This window comes from Desmodus rotundus, chromosome 6 (assembly GCF_022682495.2).
Source record: "Desmodus rotundus isolate HL8 chromosome 6, HLdesRot8A.1, whole genome shotgun sequence".
Lineage (NCBI taxonomy): Eukaryota > Metazoa > Chordata > Mammalia > Chiroptera > Phyllostomidae > Desmodus > Desmodus rotundus.
This window is the reverse complement of record NC_071392.1, coordinates 131104602-131118702: the sequence shown is the minus strand read 5'-3', so window position 1 is coordinate 131118702 and position 14101 is coordinate 131104602. Positions and strand designations below refer to the sequence as shown.

Here is a 14101-nt window from a genome sequence, read left to right as displayed (position 1 = left end):
GACTCCCAAGGGCAGCACCTAGTTAACCGCGCCCGAATTACTCGCTTCTACTCATTTTTTTTCCAACTATTTTTTATTTTAACTGCCTCTCACGCAGATGGAAATGTGACAACGCGCAAGCCCCCCAAGTCCACCCGTCCTTTTGTAGGGGCTAGTGATTAGTATTTGCAGTTCAAAATCTTGACCTCCGACCTAGAACTACGATCGTATCTTACCAGGCATTAAGTTCTCTCCCACATTTATTTATCTCACTTTTGGGAATACAGTCTGTGACAAAACTCAAACCACAAGATGTTCAGAGCAGCATTATTTAGAATTGCAACAACCAAAAGAAACTAGTAATATCTTTAATACCTAATCACCAATTGATAAAATTATATAAGTATGTGGGAAATTGTAAATAATAGAGTGAGGGTGCAATAAACTATAAAATTGAATGAATATATATATTATAGTTGAGTAAAACCTAAGTATCCACAAACATTGGAGTTTGAATAGGCTATACAGTGATGTAAAAGGTGGTTGTGTTAAGGTGAGTGTTTTTTTTTCCCCTTGAATTCTTTACATACTAAAAATTATGACACTGTCCAGAAAAAAAATAAGTAAAGCCTCCATACTTAACTTTAATTATTTATCAATATAGTAGATGGAGTGGAAGACTTGTGTTTGTTGCTCGCTGTTTATATTGGTGACAACTTTCTTTCCGCTGAGGCTTGATACTCTGCCATCCTTCTAAAGTTTCTTTGCAGCTTTCAGATGCAAGAACTACCTGATGACAACTTCAGGGCCTTGAACCTGGAGCTTACCCAAAGGAGTTGGCTCTAAATTAATATTTCATGCTACGTATAGAGTTACATCTGTTTTTCTTGTATGATGATTTGCCCTGAAGCCAAAAGAGGTGGCACAGGAAAGGCTGATAATGATCCAGAGGGAACTCGGACCAGATCATTAATGATGGTCTCTGTTCTTACACGATCATTTAATTTGCCCATTTAAAATAGCTCCATTCCCCTATCCCATGTATTCATGCTCTTTTCCCATAAGTAAGGTTAAGTATTTAGAATCAAAACCCCAACACAAGATTTCAACAGCAAAAAATACACCTGAAGCAATAATTATTTCTATTAAAAATTGAATGAGTCGCGCTGGAGGTGTGGGGTCGTGCTGGGGAGCTCAATTCCCGGACTGTCAAAGAAGGCACAGCGCGGCAGGAGCCCACAGCAGAGGGCCCCCGAAGTAGAAGCAGCCCCTGCTACACTGTCCGCGGAGCGTAGCCCAGCCTGCTATTGCGTTGTCGATGCTCTTGACTCGGCTGAAAGACGAAGACGAAGAGCCCACCATCTTCGTCAAGGCTGGCAATGATGGTGAGTGCTTAAGGAATTGCCCCTTTTCCCAGAGACTCTTCACAGTTCTTTGGCTTCAAAAGAGTTGTATTTAGTGTCACAATTGTTGACCTGAAAAGGAAGCCTGTAGACCTGCAGAACTTGGCTCCCGCGACCCACCCACCATTTTAAACTTTCAACAATGAAGTCAAAACGGATGTAAATAAGATTGAAGAATTTCTTGAAGTCTTAAGCCCTCCCAAGTACTTAAAGCTTTCACCAAAACACCCAGAATCAAATACTGCTGGAATGGACATCTTTGCAAATTCTCTGCATATATTAAGAATTCAAGCCAGAAGCTAATGAAGCATTGGAGAGGGGTCTCTTGAAAACACTGCAGAAATTTGATGAATATCTGAATTCTCCCCTCCCTGATAAAATTGATGAGAATAATATGGAGGACATCAAATTTTCCACATGTAAATTTCTTGATGGCAATTAAATGACATTGGCTGATTGCAACGTGCTGCCCAAACTTCACATTGTCAAGGTGGTGGTCAAAAAAGTGTCACAGTTTTGATAGTCCAAAAACAAAACTAGCATCTAGAGATACTAAACTAATGCTTTTATTAGGGATGTGTTCACTAATATCTGTCCCAGATGATAAGGGAGTTGAAATAGCATATAGTGGTGTAGCCAAAAGACTTAGCAAGTAAAATAGCACTTATGAGACAGATGTCTTCACATCTTATCCTGACAAGAATATGCTTTTCCTAGCAGGCTGCTATCCTTCCTATAAAGTAGAATTTTATTTTTCATGAACATGGCAGTTATTCAAGATTAGCATAAAGGCTATGTAAGGTATAGTGGCTATCTTTAAACATACACTCCTAAGCAGTATTATTTTAAAATTCTTTTACCCTGCCTACCTCTTCTACCCCATTTCCCCGTCTCTTCTAATTTGGAAACACTTCATCACAAACTTTTTACTTTAGAGGTAGTTTGCCATCTCTCTAGAGCCTTCACTATTGTGTCCATTCACTGTGTATAGATGGCAGGACTTTTGAGGTGCAATATTGAACTGTTAAAATAGTAATCATGGCCTCATCACTCAGCCCCAAACTGGTGCGTAATGCATGGTACAGGAATATTTATGTATTTTTGGAATTTCATAATATTTAATAAGAGTATGAAAGGATTGCTACTGTTTCAAAAAACTCAGTTTAGTCTATCTTGGATATGTGCTAAAGGGTGTTACCACCAGAGAAGAGAGCCTTCTACCAAAGTCACTACAGATTTTGCTATTTTACTTTGTACACAGATTTTTACTTTTCCTGAAAGCATCCTTTATAGTAATTATAACATCTGACATTGTATAGAAGCTAAAAGTTTAAAGGGAGGGATACTATTCTCAATCCTTGAGCATTTTATCCATATAAGATAAACCAATGGTCACCTGATATTCTGTCTAAATGTTTTTGCTATATATATTTTGCCCACTGCCATTCATTTGGAACATTATTGCTCTCTTCCATTATTTTAAATATGTCCTTTTTATAAGTAAGCATAGACCTTGCTGTTTGTAGATTTTCCAAGAAGCACTACATAAACTGATATTTAGTTGATTGAGCTATAGCAGTACAGTGATTCTTAAGGTAAAAATGAACACTTATAGAAATTAACCTAAGGAATGTAGGGTGGGCTTGTCAAAATATCATGTAGAATTTTGTTTCTAAAGCATATTTAATGTGCATAATCTAAAGAATGCATTATCCACCTTATATTAAAAAATAAGATAAAACACACATATTTGCAGCTTTTCCATCCCACCCACTTTTACTATTAGACTTTGGGGAGAGGGTGGCTCACTGCTTTTGGACTCAATTATAGTTGTTAAGGTGGGTACATATTTACTGCAGTTTTGTCTAATGTCAATCATTGCATTTCCTTCCATTAAATTTTTCTATGGCCGCAATGAGGAATAGCACTCTGCATGTTTGTTTGTTTTTTAAATTGAATTCCCAAACCAGGAATTATTTGTGCTGTAAAAAGGGAGGATGTACTTGGTGAAAATAACACAAACGTTTGCTGTGTATTTATTCATTTTTTCAAAATGGACTTTCTAAGTACTACTCCAAAGGTGGGTTTTGACTATAATAGATTTTTGGTAAATTTTTATTCTTAACTTGTTAAAGAAGTACTATTTCTCATAGGCTGTTTTTGGAAATTTTACATATATTACTTTTAAAATGGCAATGATTTCCTCCCTTTTATATGCTAACATTTAGTAAGCATTGGCTTTATGGAAGCAGCCCGATTTTTATAAGCATACTGTGTTTTTAACCTATCTTAAGTAATTAAGCTTAGTACAGTAACTAGTACAGAAAGATAAGAAAAGTTCCATATTGTATCCATTTGGCTAAGGGATATTTGCTTTACCTTTCTTAAAACTCCTTATTGCTGATCAAAAGTTTGAGTGCTCACCTTTCTGTCATTAAATATTTGGATGCTGATTTATCTGGTTCCAGGAATAAGCACTATCAGGTTTATCTAGTGAGAAATTCTATAGCAGTAGCTTCAGTGGGTGAAAATGTCACCCACCATATGAAGGCTCTGCCCCTTAGTACTAACAGGTATGCTGAGACAAAAAAAAGAAAAAGAAAAGACCCAAATGAAAGAAGAGACCAAAGCTCCAGAAAAAATACAACTAAGCAATGAAGAGATAACCAACCTATCACATGCACAGTTCAAAACACTGGTAATCAGGGTGCTCACAGAAATGGTTGAGTATGGTTGCAAAATAGAGGGAAAAGTGAAGGCTATGAAAAGTGAAATAAAGGAAAATGTATAGGGAACCAACAGTGATAGGAAGGAAACCAGGACTCAAATCAACAGTTTGGAGAAGAAGGAAGAAATAAACATTCAACCAGAACAGAATGAGGAAACAAGAATTCAAAAAAATGAGGAGAGGCTTAGGAACCTCCAGGACAACTTTAAATGTTCCAACATCCGAATCATAGGGGTGCCAGAAGGAGAAGAGGAAGACCAAGAAATTGAAAACTTCTTTGAAAAAATAATGAAGGAGAACTTCCCCAATCTGGCAAAGCAAATAAACTTCCAGGAAGTCCAGGAAGCTCAGAGAGTCCCAAAGAAGTTGCCCAAGGGAGAACACACCAAGGCACATCATAATTCCATTACCCAAGATGAAAGATAAGGAGAGAATCTTCAAAGTAGCAAGAGAAAAGGTGACAGTTACCTACAAAGGAGTTCCCATAAGACTATCAGCTGATTTCTCAAAAGAAACCTTGAAGGCGACAAGAGGCTGGCAAGAAGTATTCAAAGTCATGAAAGGCAAGGACCTACATCCAAGATTACTCTATCCAGCAAAGCTGTGATTTAGAATGGAAGGGCAGATAAAATGCTTCCCAGATAAGGCTAAATTAAAGGAGTTCATCACCACCAATCCCTTATTATATGAAATGTTAAAGGGACTTAATCTAAGAAAAAGAAGAAGATCAAGAATACGAATAGTAAAACGATGACAAACTCACAACTATCAACAACTAAAAACAAAAGCAAAAACAAAAACTAAGCAAACAACTAGAACAGGAACAGAATCACAAAAATGGAGATCACATGGAGTTTATCAGTGGGGAGGGAGAGGGGAGGGAATGGGGGAAAAGGTAGAGGGAATAAGTAGCATAAATGGTAGGCACAAAACAGACGGGGAGGCTAAGAATAGTATAAGAAATGTAGAAGCTAAAGAACTTATATGTGTGACCCATGGACATGAACTAAATGGGGTGGGAAATGCAGGTGGGAGGAGGGGTGCAGGGTGGAGGGGAATAAAGGGGGGGAAATGGGAAAAATAAAGTCACATCTGCACCAGTACACAGACAGCCATCAGCACTTTTCACCTATTTTTAAGGAGTGATAACCTGACTTTCAGGTGATAGTGAATCTTGCCTCATAACTCAGAGTCCGAAAAGATTCAAAAGAATTTAGGCAGTTTTACTTCTGTTGATTTGTGAATCTCTCCAGCATTGCATGATAGGTAGCTTTTATTTCTGTGCATTTCAAATATCCATTTAGAAAATATCTACAAGGTAAAAATGATAAATAAAAATGTATTTTTCCACGAACACTTTGATACACAATTTCATCAAGTTTCATCAAGGTCATCCAAATTCTTACACTAATAGTTATAGTTATTATAGTTATAATAGTATTTGATTCAAAGAGATGAAAACATTCATTATTGATATACGAGCTTTTTTTAATTTCATTCTTTACCAATTATCATGGTTGGGGTTATCAAAATTATATTTTTATCACAGAAAAATTTTCAACTCCCTAAGCCATAATGTTGAACAGAATTGAAGTATTCTTTAGAATTAATTGAAAAGGCAAATGAAAGCTTATGCTTGTATTTTCTTTTGTCTCTTTGGAACCAGTATATTGATGGCAGCTATTGTATTAAAGTAAAGTATGTTTTCACTATCCTAAAAGGTCTTTTTTCTTCATTAAATAACAACTTGAGGTAAAAAAAATGAATAATATTTTTAGGTGATGTATTAACAGTATTCTCTTTAGTTTTTACTAGTTTTACTGTATTCAAATGTGGCGCTTCTCTTCAGCTTTTGTGTTCAAATATAGGTAGCTGGCGGAGTTTATTTTCATGTGCATTTTTTTAAATGTAAGCAGGGAAAATGACTGCTGGTTCAGTGTGTGTCCCTCAGATCATACCACTGCGAGTGCCTCACCCTGGAAAAGCCAACCATGAAATTGATAACAATACACTCTTGGAAATGAAATCAGGTAAGAATCAAACATACTTGAAATGGTTTAAAATAACACGATCATATTCTTTACGTTCATCTGGGTGTTGATTTTCTTCTTTGTGTGTTTTCTATAATCAGGACCTTGGGAAGTTTATAAAACTTCCAAAATTTGCTACAGTATTACAGTATTACATTTGGTGGTTTACAGAATGGTGTGTATTTAGATGTATTGGGGTGCCAGAAGTGGTTAGCTTTGACCACCCTTTCCTATGTATAGGTATATAATTGCAGCAATGCCTGGACTCACCTTAGCCAAGGTAGGATGTCTCAGTGCTTCCCTAAATGTTCACAGGATGCTCATTATTTTTGCTGAGACAATAAATTTGGCCTACTAACACAGAGTCTCCACTCAGGTTGGAGGTTGAATTCTGGCTTTGACAACTTCTGGTGATTTTTGGTACATCAGTTAGCCTTCCTGAGTCTCAGTTTCCTTAGTATAAGATAATGATAATAATATCTAACATTTAGAGCCATTGTGAGGATTAAATGAGTTGATATGAGTGAGGTATGCAGTGTCTACCATGTAATAATGCCAAAATAAACCTTAGCTATTATTACAGAAATACAGCAGTGAATATATTCCCTACTAATGTCAGAAGTGTGTGTATATATATACTTATATATGTATGTATATATACACATATATATGTATAATATAAGGAGGAGGGAAAGTTTTATAGATAAAACATATGAAAAAATGCTTGTTTAAAACAGACTTGAGATCCCAATACTTAAATAACTGATATGTGTAAAAATTATTTATGTTTTTATATTATGATCCCTGTGCTTCCTAGACAGAGTTCCAACTAAGAATGTATTACATTATACTATGCTTCCCTTTATCTTAAAAGCTAATATTATTTTTGAAACTCTCAAAGCAAAATACAAATTTTAATATATGTGCCCATGATTCTGAAGTTGGATGGTTATTGACAAATGGTGATATGAGTAACAGGGTATCCAAATTCTCTAATATTTTAAGTGTCTAATAAGTGGTTCTAAAATTTAATAACAAAAAAGAATAATAACCCTATAGAAAAATGGACAAAGGATATAAAAGGACATTTTGTAGGAAGGGAAATATAAATGTCTTTTAAACATACAAGAATATGCTTCTGCCTTCCCCTTTACCTGCTTGCTGACCAGACCTTATTCCCTGCTTTATTTACTCCATTGCATTTGATCACCATTCAAAAGATTGTATATCATGTTTTGTTTTACTGTTTGTGTGTTCTTCCTAAAATGGAAGCTCCATGAGAGTAGGGACTTTGGTCACTGGTATATCCCCAGATACTAGAACAGTATCTGGCACATAATAGGTATTTGGTAAATATTTATTGAAGGAATAAATGAATCTCACTCAAAATGTAAGAAATGTGAGTTAAAACTACAAGATACTTTTTTTTAATCCAAGATATTGGCAAAAATAAAAGAAAACTTGATAGCACATGATATGGGTGAGATTGTGGGTAAAAAGTCACTCTTTACGTACCAATATAGAACAATATCCAAGATATACTGTTAAATAAAAAAGAAATGAACAGGTATGATATGTCACCTTTGTATAAAAAGAGTGAGAAAAATTAAGGATATGCACATATATGCTTGTATGGATATAAAGTATTTTTGAAAGGATACTCAGGATGTTGAGAGTGGGAAGGAGAGCTTTAATTATATATCATTTTTGAAATGTTGAATCTTGATTCAGATGCATTTGTTAGCTTTACAAATTTTCCAAGAAGTGTAAGAATGAATCATTTACCAAGTTCAAATAAAATATAAAATCATTTCTTAAGCAATGTGCAAAAAAATGAAAAATTATCTTCTGCTTTCTGCATGGGTATTTCAGTCTTAACATAGACCCCTACTCTATTTGTATGTATCAGTGCTCTACTGGAGATGCAGAATAGCATAGTGGTTCAAGAGCATTGGCTATGCATCCAACTTAGCAGAAGTCAAACCACAACTCTGCTGTTATTTGATAGATTTCTTAACCTCTCTGGGACTCAGTTACCTTATCTATAAAGTGGATATAAAATAGGACCAATCTATGTTGTCGTTCCCCCTGCTCAAAATAAAGTTGTTTCTTAACTATACCTGTCTGCTATACTCCTTGTAGCAGCCAGGGACTCTTGGTCTCATACATATCATAAAAAAAATAATAATAATAATAATAAATTTAAAAATAAAATAAAATAGGACCTATCTAATAGGGTTGTACAGATCAAACGAGCTTATTCATGTAAAGCAGAGAGCCTGGCATAGAGAAGGAACTCAATTATTGTTAATTTCTACAATATATAAAATATCTCATTAAATAACTGACGCTTTGGCATTATTCAGGGACTTGTTGCTTTAGTGTTAATCCCAGTTATTCTGTTTTGGGTTTTTCAGATACCCCAGATGTCAACATATATTACACCCTGGATGGCAGCAAACCTGAATTTCTAAAGAGAATTGGTTATGGTGAAAATAATACATTTAAGTATACAAAGCCTATTACTCTGCCTGATGGAAAAATACAAGTTAAAGCTATTGCAGTCTCTAAGTAAGTTAAGAACATGATGATTAAAATAATTTATAATATAATGACATCTTAATTTTATTTCTTTCTTTCTGTGAAAATCAGTGCTGGACTAGAAGGGCACTAAAGAAAGAATTATTTTGGCCCTGGCCAGGGAGCTCAGTTGGTTAGAGCATCATCCTGATACATCAAGGTTGCAGGTTTGATCCCTGGTCAGGGCACATATGGGAGTCAACCAATGAATGCATAAATAAGTGGAACAACAAATCAGTGTTTTTCTCTCTTTCTCAAAATCAATAAATAAAAATTTAAAAAAAGAAATATTATTTTAATTTCAACATATATCTGTAATTTTTTGTCTTCTATTGAGTAAAGTGCAGAATTCATAAGAGTAAAGCTCAATGAAGTGCTTTGTGTGTTAATACTGTTTTTATTTTGAATTCCACACTGGAATTTCAGTAACCTTTCCAGGGGTTGGAACCTCTGAAGAGATTTTATCAGGCTCTGAAGAAAATACTGTTTTCAGTCAATAGTTCTTTTATTATCCAGAACATGGCCTACAACCACCATGATCATTCTCTACTTTATTTCATATTGATTTATTTGGCCTTAAAAGCTATTGTCATTTCAGTTTTTTTGATATTAGCTACTTTCTTTCTTTCTTTCCTATTCAATGATTTTACCAATTTACCAATATGGAAATATGTCTTAATTTGGAGACCTTGTGTTGTAAGAAAAAACTCAATTGCTTTTCAAGTCTGTGATAGAGGAATTGTTTTGTGCAGCAAGACAGGTTTGGCCACATTATTAGAACATATTTAGGCCCTAAACCAATAACTGGCTGGCCCGGGGACTACTTTATAAAAGGTTCTCAGGGCTCCCCCTGGTGGCTGAACTGCTGCATGGCTTTTTGAGGAGAGAGACATTCTACACCAAAGATTGTTTTGGAATTTTTAAATTTAAAAACAAAACAAAACAAAATGAAAATGAAATAAAATAACCCCTAACACACATTGTTATTTTTCATTAAATATTGACATTTCTGGCTTTTTCCTAATTGCCATCCCACTTCTATCAAAACAAGTCATCTCAATTATCATGAAAAATTAACAAGTTAAATAATACTCTCATGCCTAATGCTGTAAGAAGGCTCCTACAGAAGATGCTTATTAGTAGTAAAATGAAATAGTAGCATAATGGCAAATTACATAGTTTTAAAGAATTAATAAAGTTTCCAAAGAGTCTAAAAATAAGATGATTTATTTATCCTTCTTACTATTTTACTCTGTGCCCACTAAGTGTCTCTTCTGAAAGCAATGTTAATATTTCAGGTGTGCCCATCTTAGGGAAAGTATTTATACAAAAAATTTTTGAGTTTTCTACACAAAAGAAAAATTAGTCCTTGTATACATTTACAACTAAGTAGATTTTTTAGAAGCAGCTTTTTGGCTCCTTCTTGAATTCTCTGTCTGGTTTGGCTCCTTGCCTCCACCCCAGCCTCCACCATGTCCATAAGGATGACCCAGAAGTCCTTCAAGGTGTCCCCCTCTGGCCCCAGGGCCTTTAGCACTCATACTCAAGTGGACCCAGTATCAGCTACTCGGCCTTTTCCCAGGTGGGCAGCAGCTTTAGGCTTGGCCTGGGCACCAACATGAATCTGACCAAGGGTTTCAGTAGAGCTGGGTGTATGGCAACCATCAAAGCCATCACAGTGAGTCAGAGCCTACTGAGTCCTGTGAAGCAGGAGGTGGACCCCAACATCCAGACCATGTGCAACCAGGAGAAGGAGCAGATCAAGAGCCTCAACAAGAAGTTTGCTTCCTTCATTGATAAAGTGTGGAGCCTGAAGCAGCAGAATAAGATTCTGGAGACCAAGTGGACTCCCCTGTAGCAGCAGAAGACAACTCACAGTAACATGGACAATATGTTCGAGACCTGTATCAACAACCTTTGGCAGCAGCTGGAAACACTGGCCCAGAAGAAACTGAGACTGAAGGCGGAGTTTGGCAACATTCAGGGACTGGTGGAGGACTTGAAGAATAAGTAACAGGATGAGATCAACAAGTACACAGAGAAAGAGAATGAATTTGTCCTCATCAAAAAGGATATAGATGAAACTTATCTGAACAAGGCAGAGCCAGCCTGGAGTCCTGCCTGGAAGGGCTGATCGATGAGATCAACTTCTACAGGCAGTTGTATGACAAGGAGATTCGTGAGCTGCAGATCTCCCACATGTCTGGAATGGTGTCCATGGACAACAAGCCACTCCCTGGGCCTGGACAGCATCATTGCCTAAGTCAAGGCCTAGTATGAGGAGATCACCAATCATATCCAGGCTGAGGCTGAGGCCCTGTACCAGATCAAGTATGAGGAGCTATAGATATTGGCTGGGAAGCATGGGGATGGCCTGTGTCACACAAAGATGGAGATTTGAGACTAACCTGAACATCAGCAGAATCCAGGCTAAGAGAGATGGCCTCAAAGGCCAGAGGACTTCCCTGGAGGCTGCCATCAAGGATACTCAGGCCAAGGTGGCTGAGCTGGAAGTTACTCTGAGAGCCACCAAGCAGGACATGGCCCAGTAGCTGTGTGAGTACCAAGATTCATGAATGTCAAGCTGACCCTGGATGTGGAGATCACCTACTGCAAGTTGCTGGAGGGCAAGAGAGCCAGCTGGAGTCTGGAGTGCAGAATATGAGTATTCATACCAAGACCACCAGCAGCTACTCAGGTGGGCTGAGCCCAGCTTACGGGAACCTCAACTATGGCCTGGGCTTCCAGGCCAGCTTTGGCTTTGGCAGGAGCTCTGACTTCTTCAGCCACATCAGCACCAGCTCCTCCAAGACAGTGATTGTGAAGAAGATTGAGACCCGTGATGGGAAATTGGTGTCTGAGTCATCTGATATCCTGCCCAAGTGAATGACTACTGCAGTCCCTCCTGTTCTCAGAGCTGGCAGGCAAGCAACTGTACAGGGGAGTGGAGGGCCCAGGAAGCCCACCTGAAGCTCAGCCCCAGTCCTCATCTCACCCTTGAGGTAGAGGAGTTTACTGCCTGGGCAACCACCTCTTACCCAGGCTCCAAACTAAAAGCCAAATCAAGTGTTTATTCTCCCAAAATAAAGCCTCAGCTCACTCTGCCGACACTCTTAATGTAAAAAAAAATTTTTTTCAACATTACACTGCTTTAGTCAACTGTTTCTATATACTTAAGGTAATTATTTTCTTTTTTTTAAATTTTATTGAATACGCTATTACAGTTGTCCCATTTTTTTCTCCCCTTTATTCTCCCACCATCATTCCCCCACCTTAGTTCAGACCCATGGGCCATACTTATAAGTGCTTTGGCTTCTCTATTTCCCATACTATTTTTAACCTCCCCCTGTCTATTTTGTACCTACCATTTATGCTTCTTATTCCCAGTATCCTTCCCCCATTCTCCCCTCTACCCACTCCCTGCTGATAACCCTCCATGTTATCTATATTTCTGTGAATCTGTTCCTGTTCTAGTTGTTTGCTTAGTTTGTTTTTGTTTTAAGTTCCATTGTTGGTGGTTGTGAGTTTGTTGTCATTTTACTGTTCATATTTTTGATTTTCTTCTTTTTCTTAGATTAAGTCCCTTTAACATTTCATATAATAAGGGATTGGTGGTGATGAACTCCTTTAATTTAGCCTTATCTGGGAAGCATTTTATCTGCCCTTCCATTCTAAATCACAGCTTTGCTGGATAGAGTAATCTTGGATGTAGGTCCTTGCCTTTCATGACTTTGAATACTTCTTGCCAGCCTCTTGTCGCCTTCAAGGTTTCTTTTGAGAAATCAGCTGATAGTCTTATGGGAACTCCTTTGTAGGTAACTGTCACCTTTTCTCTTGCTACTTTGAAGATTCTCTCCTTATCTTTCATCTTGGGTAATGGAATTATGATGTGCCTTGGTGTGTTCTCCCTTGGGCAACTTCTTTGGGACTCTCTGAGCTTCCTGGACTTCCTGGAAGTTTATTTGCTTTGCCAGATTGGGGAAGTTCTCCTTCATTATTTTTTCAAAGAAGTTTTCAATTTCTTGGTCTTCCTCTTCTCCTTCTGGCACCCCTATGATTCGGATGTTGGAACGTTTAAAGTTGTCCTGGAGGTTCCTAAGCCTCTCCTCATTTTTTTGAATTCTTGTTTCCTCATTCTGTTCTGGTTGAATGTTTATTTCTTCCTTCTTCTCCAAACTGTTGATTTGAGTCCTGGTTTCCTTCCTATCACTGTTGGTTCCCTATACATTTTCCTTTATTTCACTTTTCATAGCCTTCACTTTTCCCTCTATTTTGCAACCATACTCAACCATTTCTGTGAGCACCCTGATTACCAGTGTTTTGAACTGTGCATGTGATAGGTTGGTTATCTCTTCATTGCTTAGTTGTATTTTTTCTGGAGCTTTGGTCTCTTCTTTCATTTGGGCCATATATATATATATTTTTGGTCTGGACACACCTGTTAGTAGTAAGGGGCAGAACCTTAGGTATTTGCCAGGGTGGGGCAACCCACATTGCTGCATTGTGGTGCTATATGTGGGGGAGGGGTCACAGAGGGAACAGTGCCACTTGCTTGGCTCTCGCCCTACTTTCAGTCACTTCTCCTGCTACCCATAAGTAAATTGTGCACTTTCAGGTTCTTCCCTGGTGCTGAGTCCCGAGTGGGTTGGCTTGTGTACATTCTAGGACCCTGTGGGCCCCTCCAACCAACTCTCCTGGGAGGCTGGGAGTTTCTCCTGCTGCCTCAACTCCCATAGGTTTTTCCAATCAGAGGTTTTGAGACTTTATTTCCTGGAGCTGGAACCCTGGGTTGTATGGTCTGTCTCGCTTCCCAGTTGTTCCTTCACACAAATGTGGGACTGCCCAGTCCTCTAGTAGCCACAATTCCCCTCTACCCTGGCTGCCATCCCCGCCCCTTCTATTGGTCTGGATGAATGTTTCTGCTTTAACTCCTTAGTTGTTGGACTTCCATACAGTTCAATTTTCTGGTAGTTCCGGTTATTTTTTGTTTTTAAACTTGTTGTTGTCCTTTTGGTTGTGTGAGGTGGCAAAGTGTATTACCCACACCTCCATCTTGGCCAGAAGTCCCCAATAATTAGTTTCTTAATAAAGAGACAAAGAACTTTAAATGAGATGGTTAACTATTAAAGGTCATTAACATATTAAGAGGAAAAATTGTGGTCATGAAGTTTTGAATGATACTTGAATATATATAATAAAATAAATGAAAAAATTAGAATAGAAACTACACTATATTATTTTGATACTGTTTAAAGTACATAGAAAAAGAAAACATGCCAAACTTTAGCAGTCATTGTCTCTGTGATACAGTTATTTTTTTTCTTGATAATTTTTGTAGCTTCCAAAATTGAAGAGCATTCCTTTTGTAATAAATTTAAAAA

At 37.5% G+C, this 14101-nt stretch overlaps 1 protein-coding gene, 1 non-coding gene and 1 pseudogene across 5 annotated transcripts in view; all 3 read left to right on the top strand.

Annotated features, from left to right (window-relative positions):
• The first annotated feature begins 987 nt into the window (after positions 1 to 987).
• DZANK1 (double zinc ribbon and ankyrin repeat domains 1) overlaps positions 988 to 14101 on the top strand; it is a 103032-nt gene continuing 89918 nt past the window's right edge. For 3 of the 4 annotated variants that reach the window (XM_053927045.1, XM_045194917.2, XM_053927044.2), the window contains exons 1-3: positions 989 to 1364; positions 6027 to 6140; positions 8558 to 8711. In XM_053927045.1, coding sequence (XP_053783020.1) covers positions 1298 to 1364; positions 6027 to 6140; positions 8558 to 8711 — 335 coding nt within the window. In that variant the 5' untranslated portion in view covers positions 989 to 1297. Of the gene's footprint in view, positions 1365 to 6026; positions 6141 to 8557; positions 8712 to 14101 lie in introns of all 4 variants that reach the window. The other variant, XM_045194916.3, reaches the window with a different exon arrangement.
• On the top strand, positions 8188 to 8309 carry LOC112304304 (small nucleolar RNA SNORA63). Its single transcript, XR_002974747.1, has one exon. It is a non-coding gene; the product is annotated as a small nucleolar RNA SNORA63 (small nucleolar RNA).
• On the top strand, positions 10178 to 11606 carry LOC112303914 (keratin, type II cytoskeletal 8 pseudogene; annotated as a pseudogene).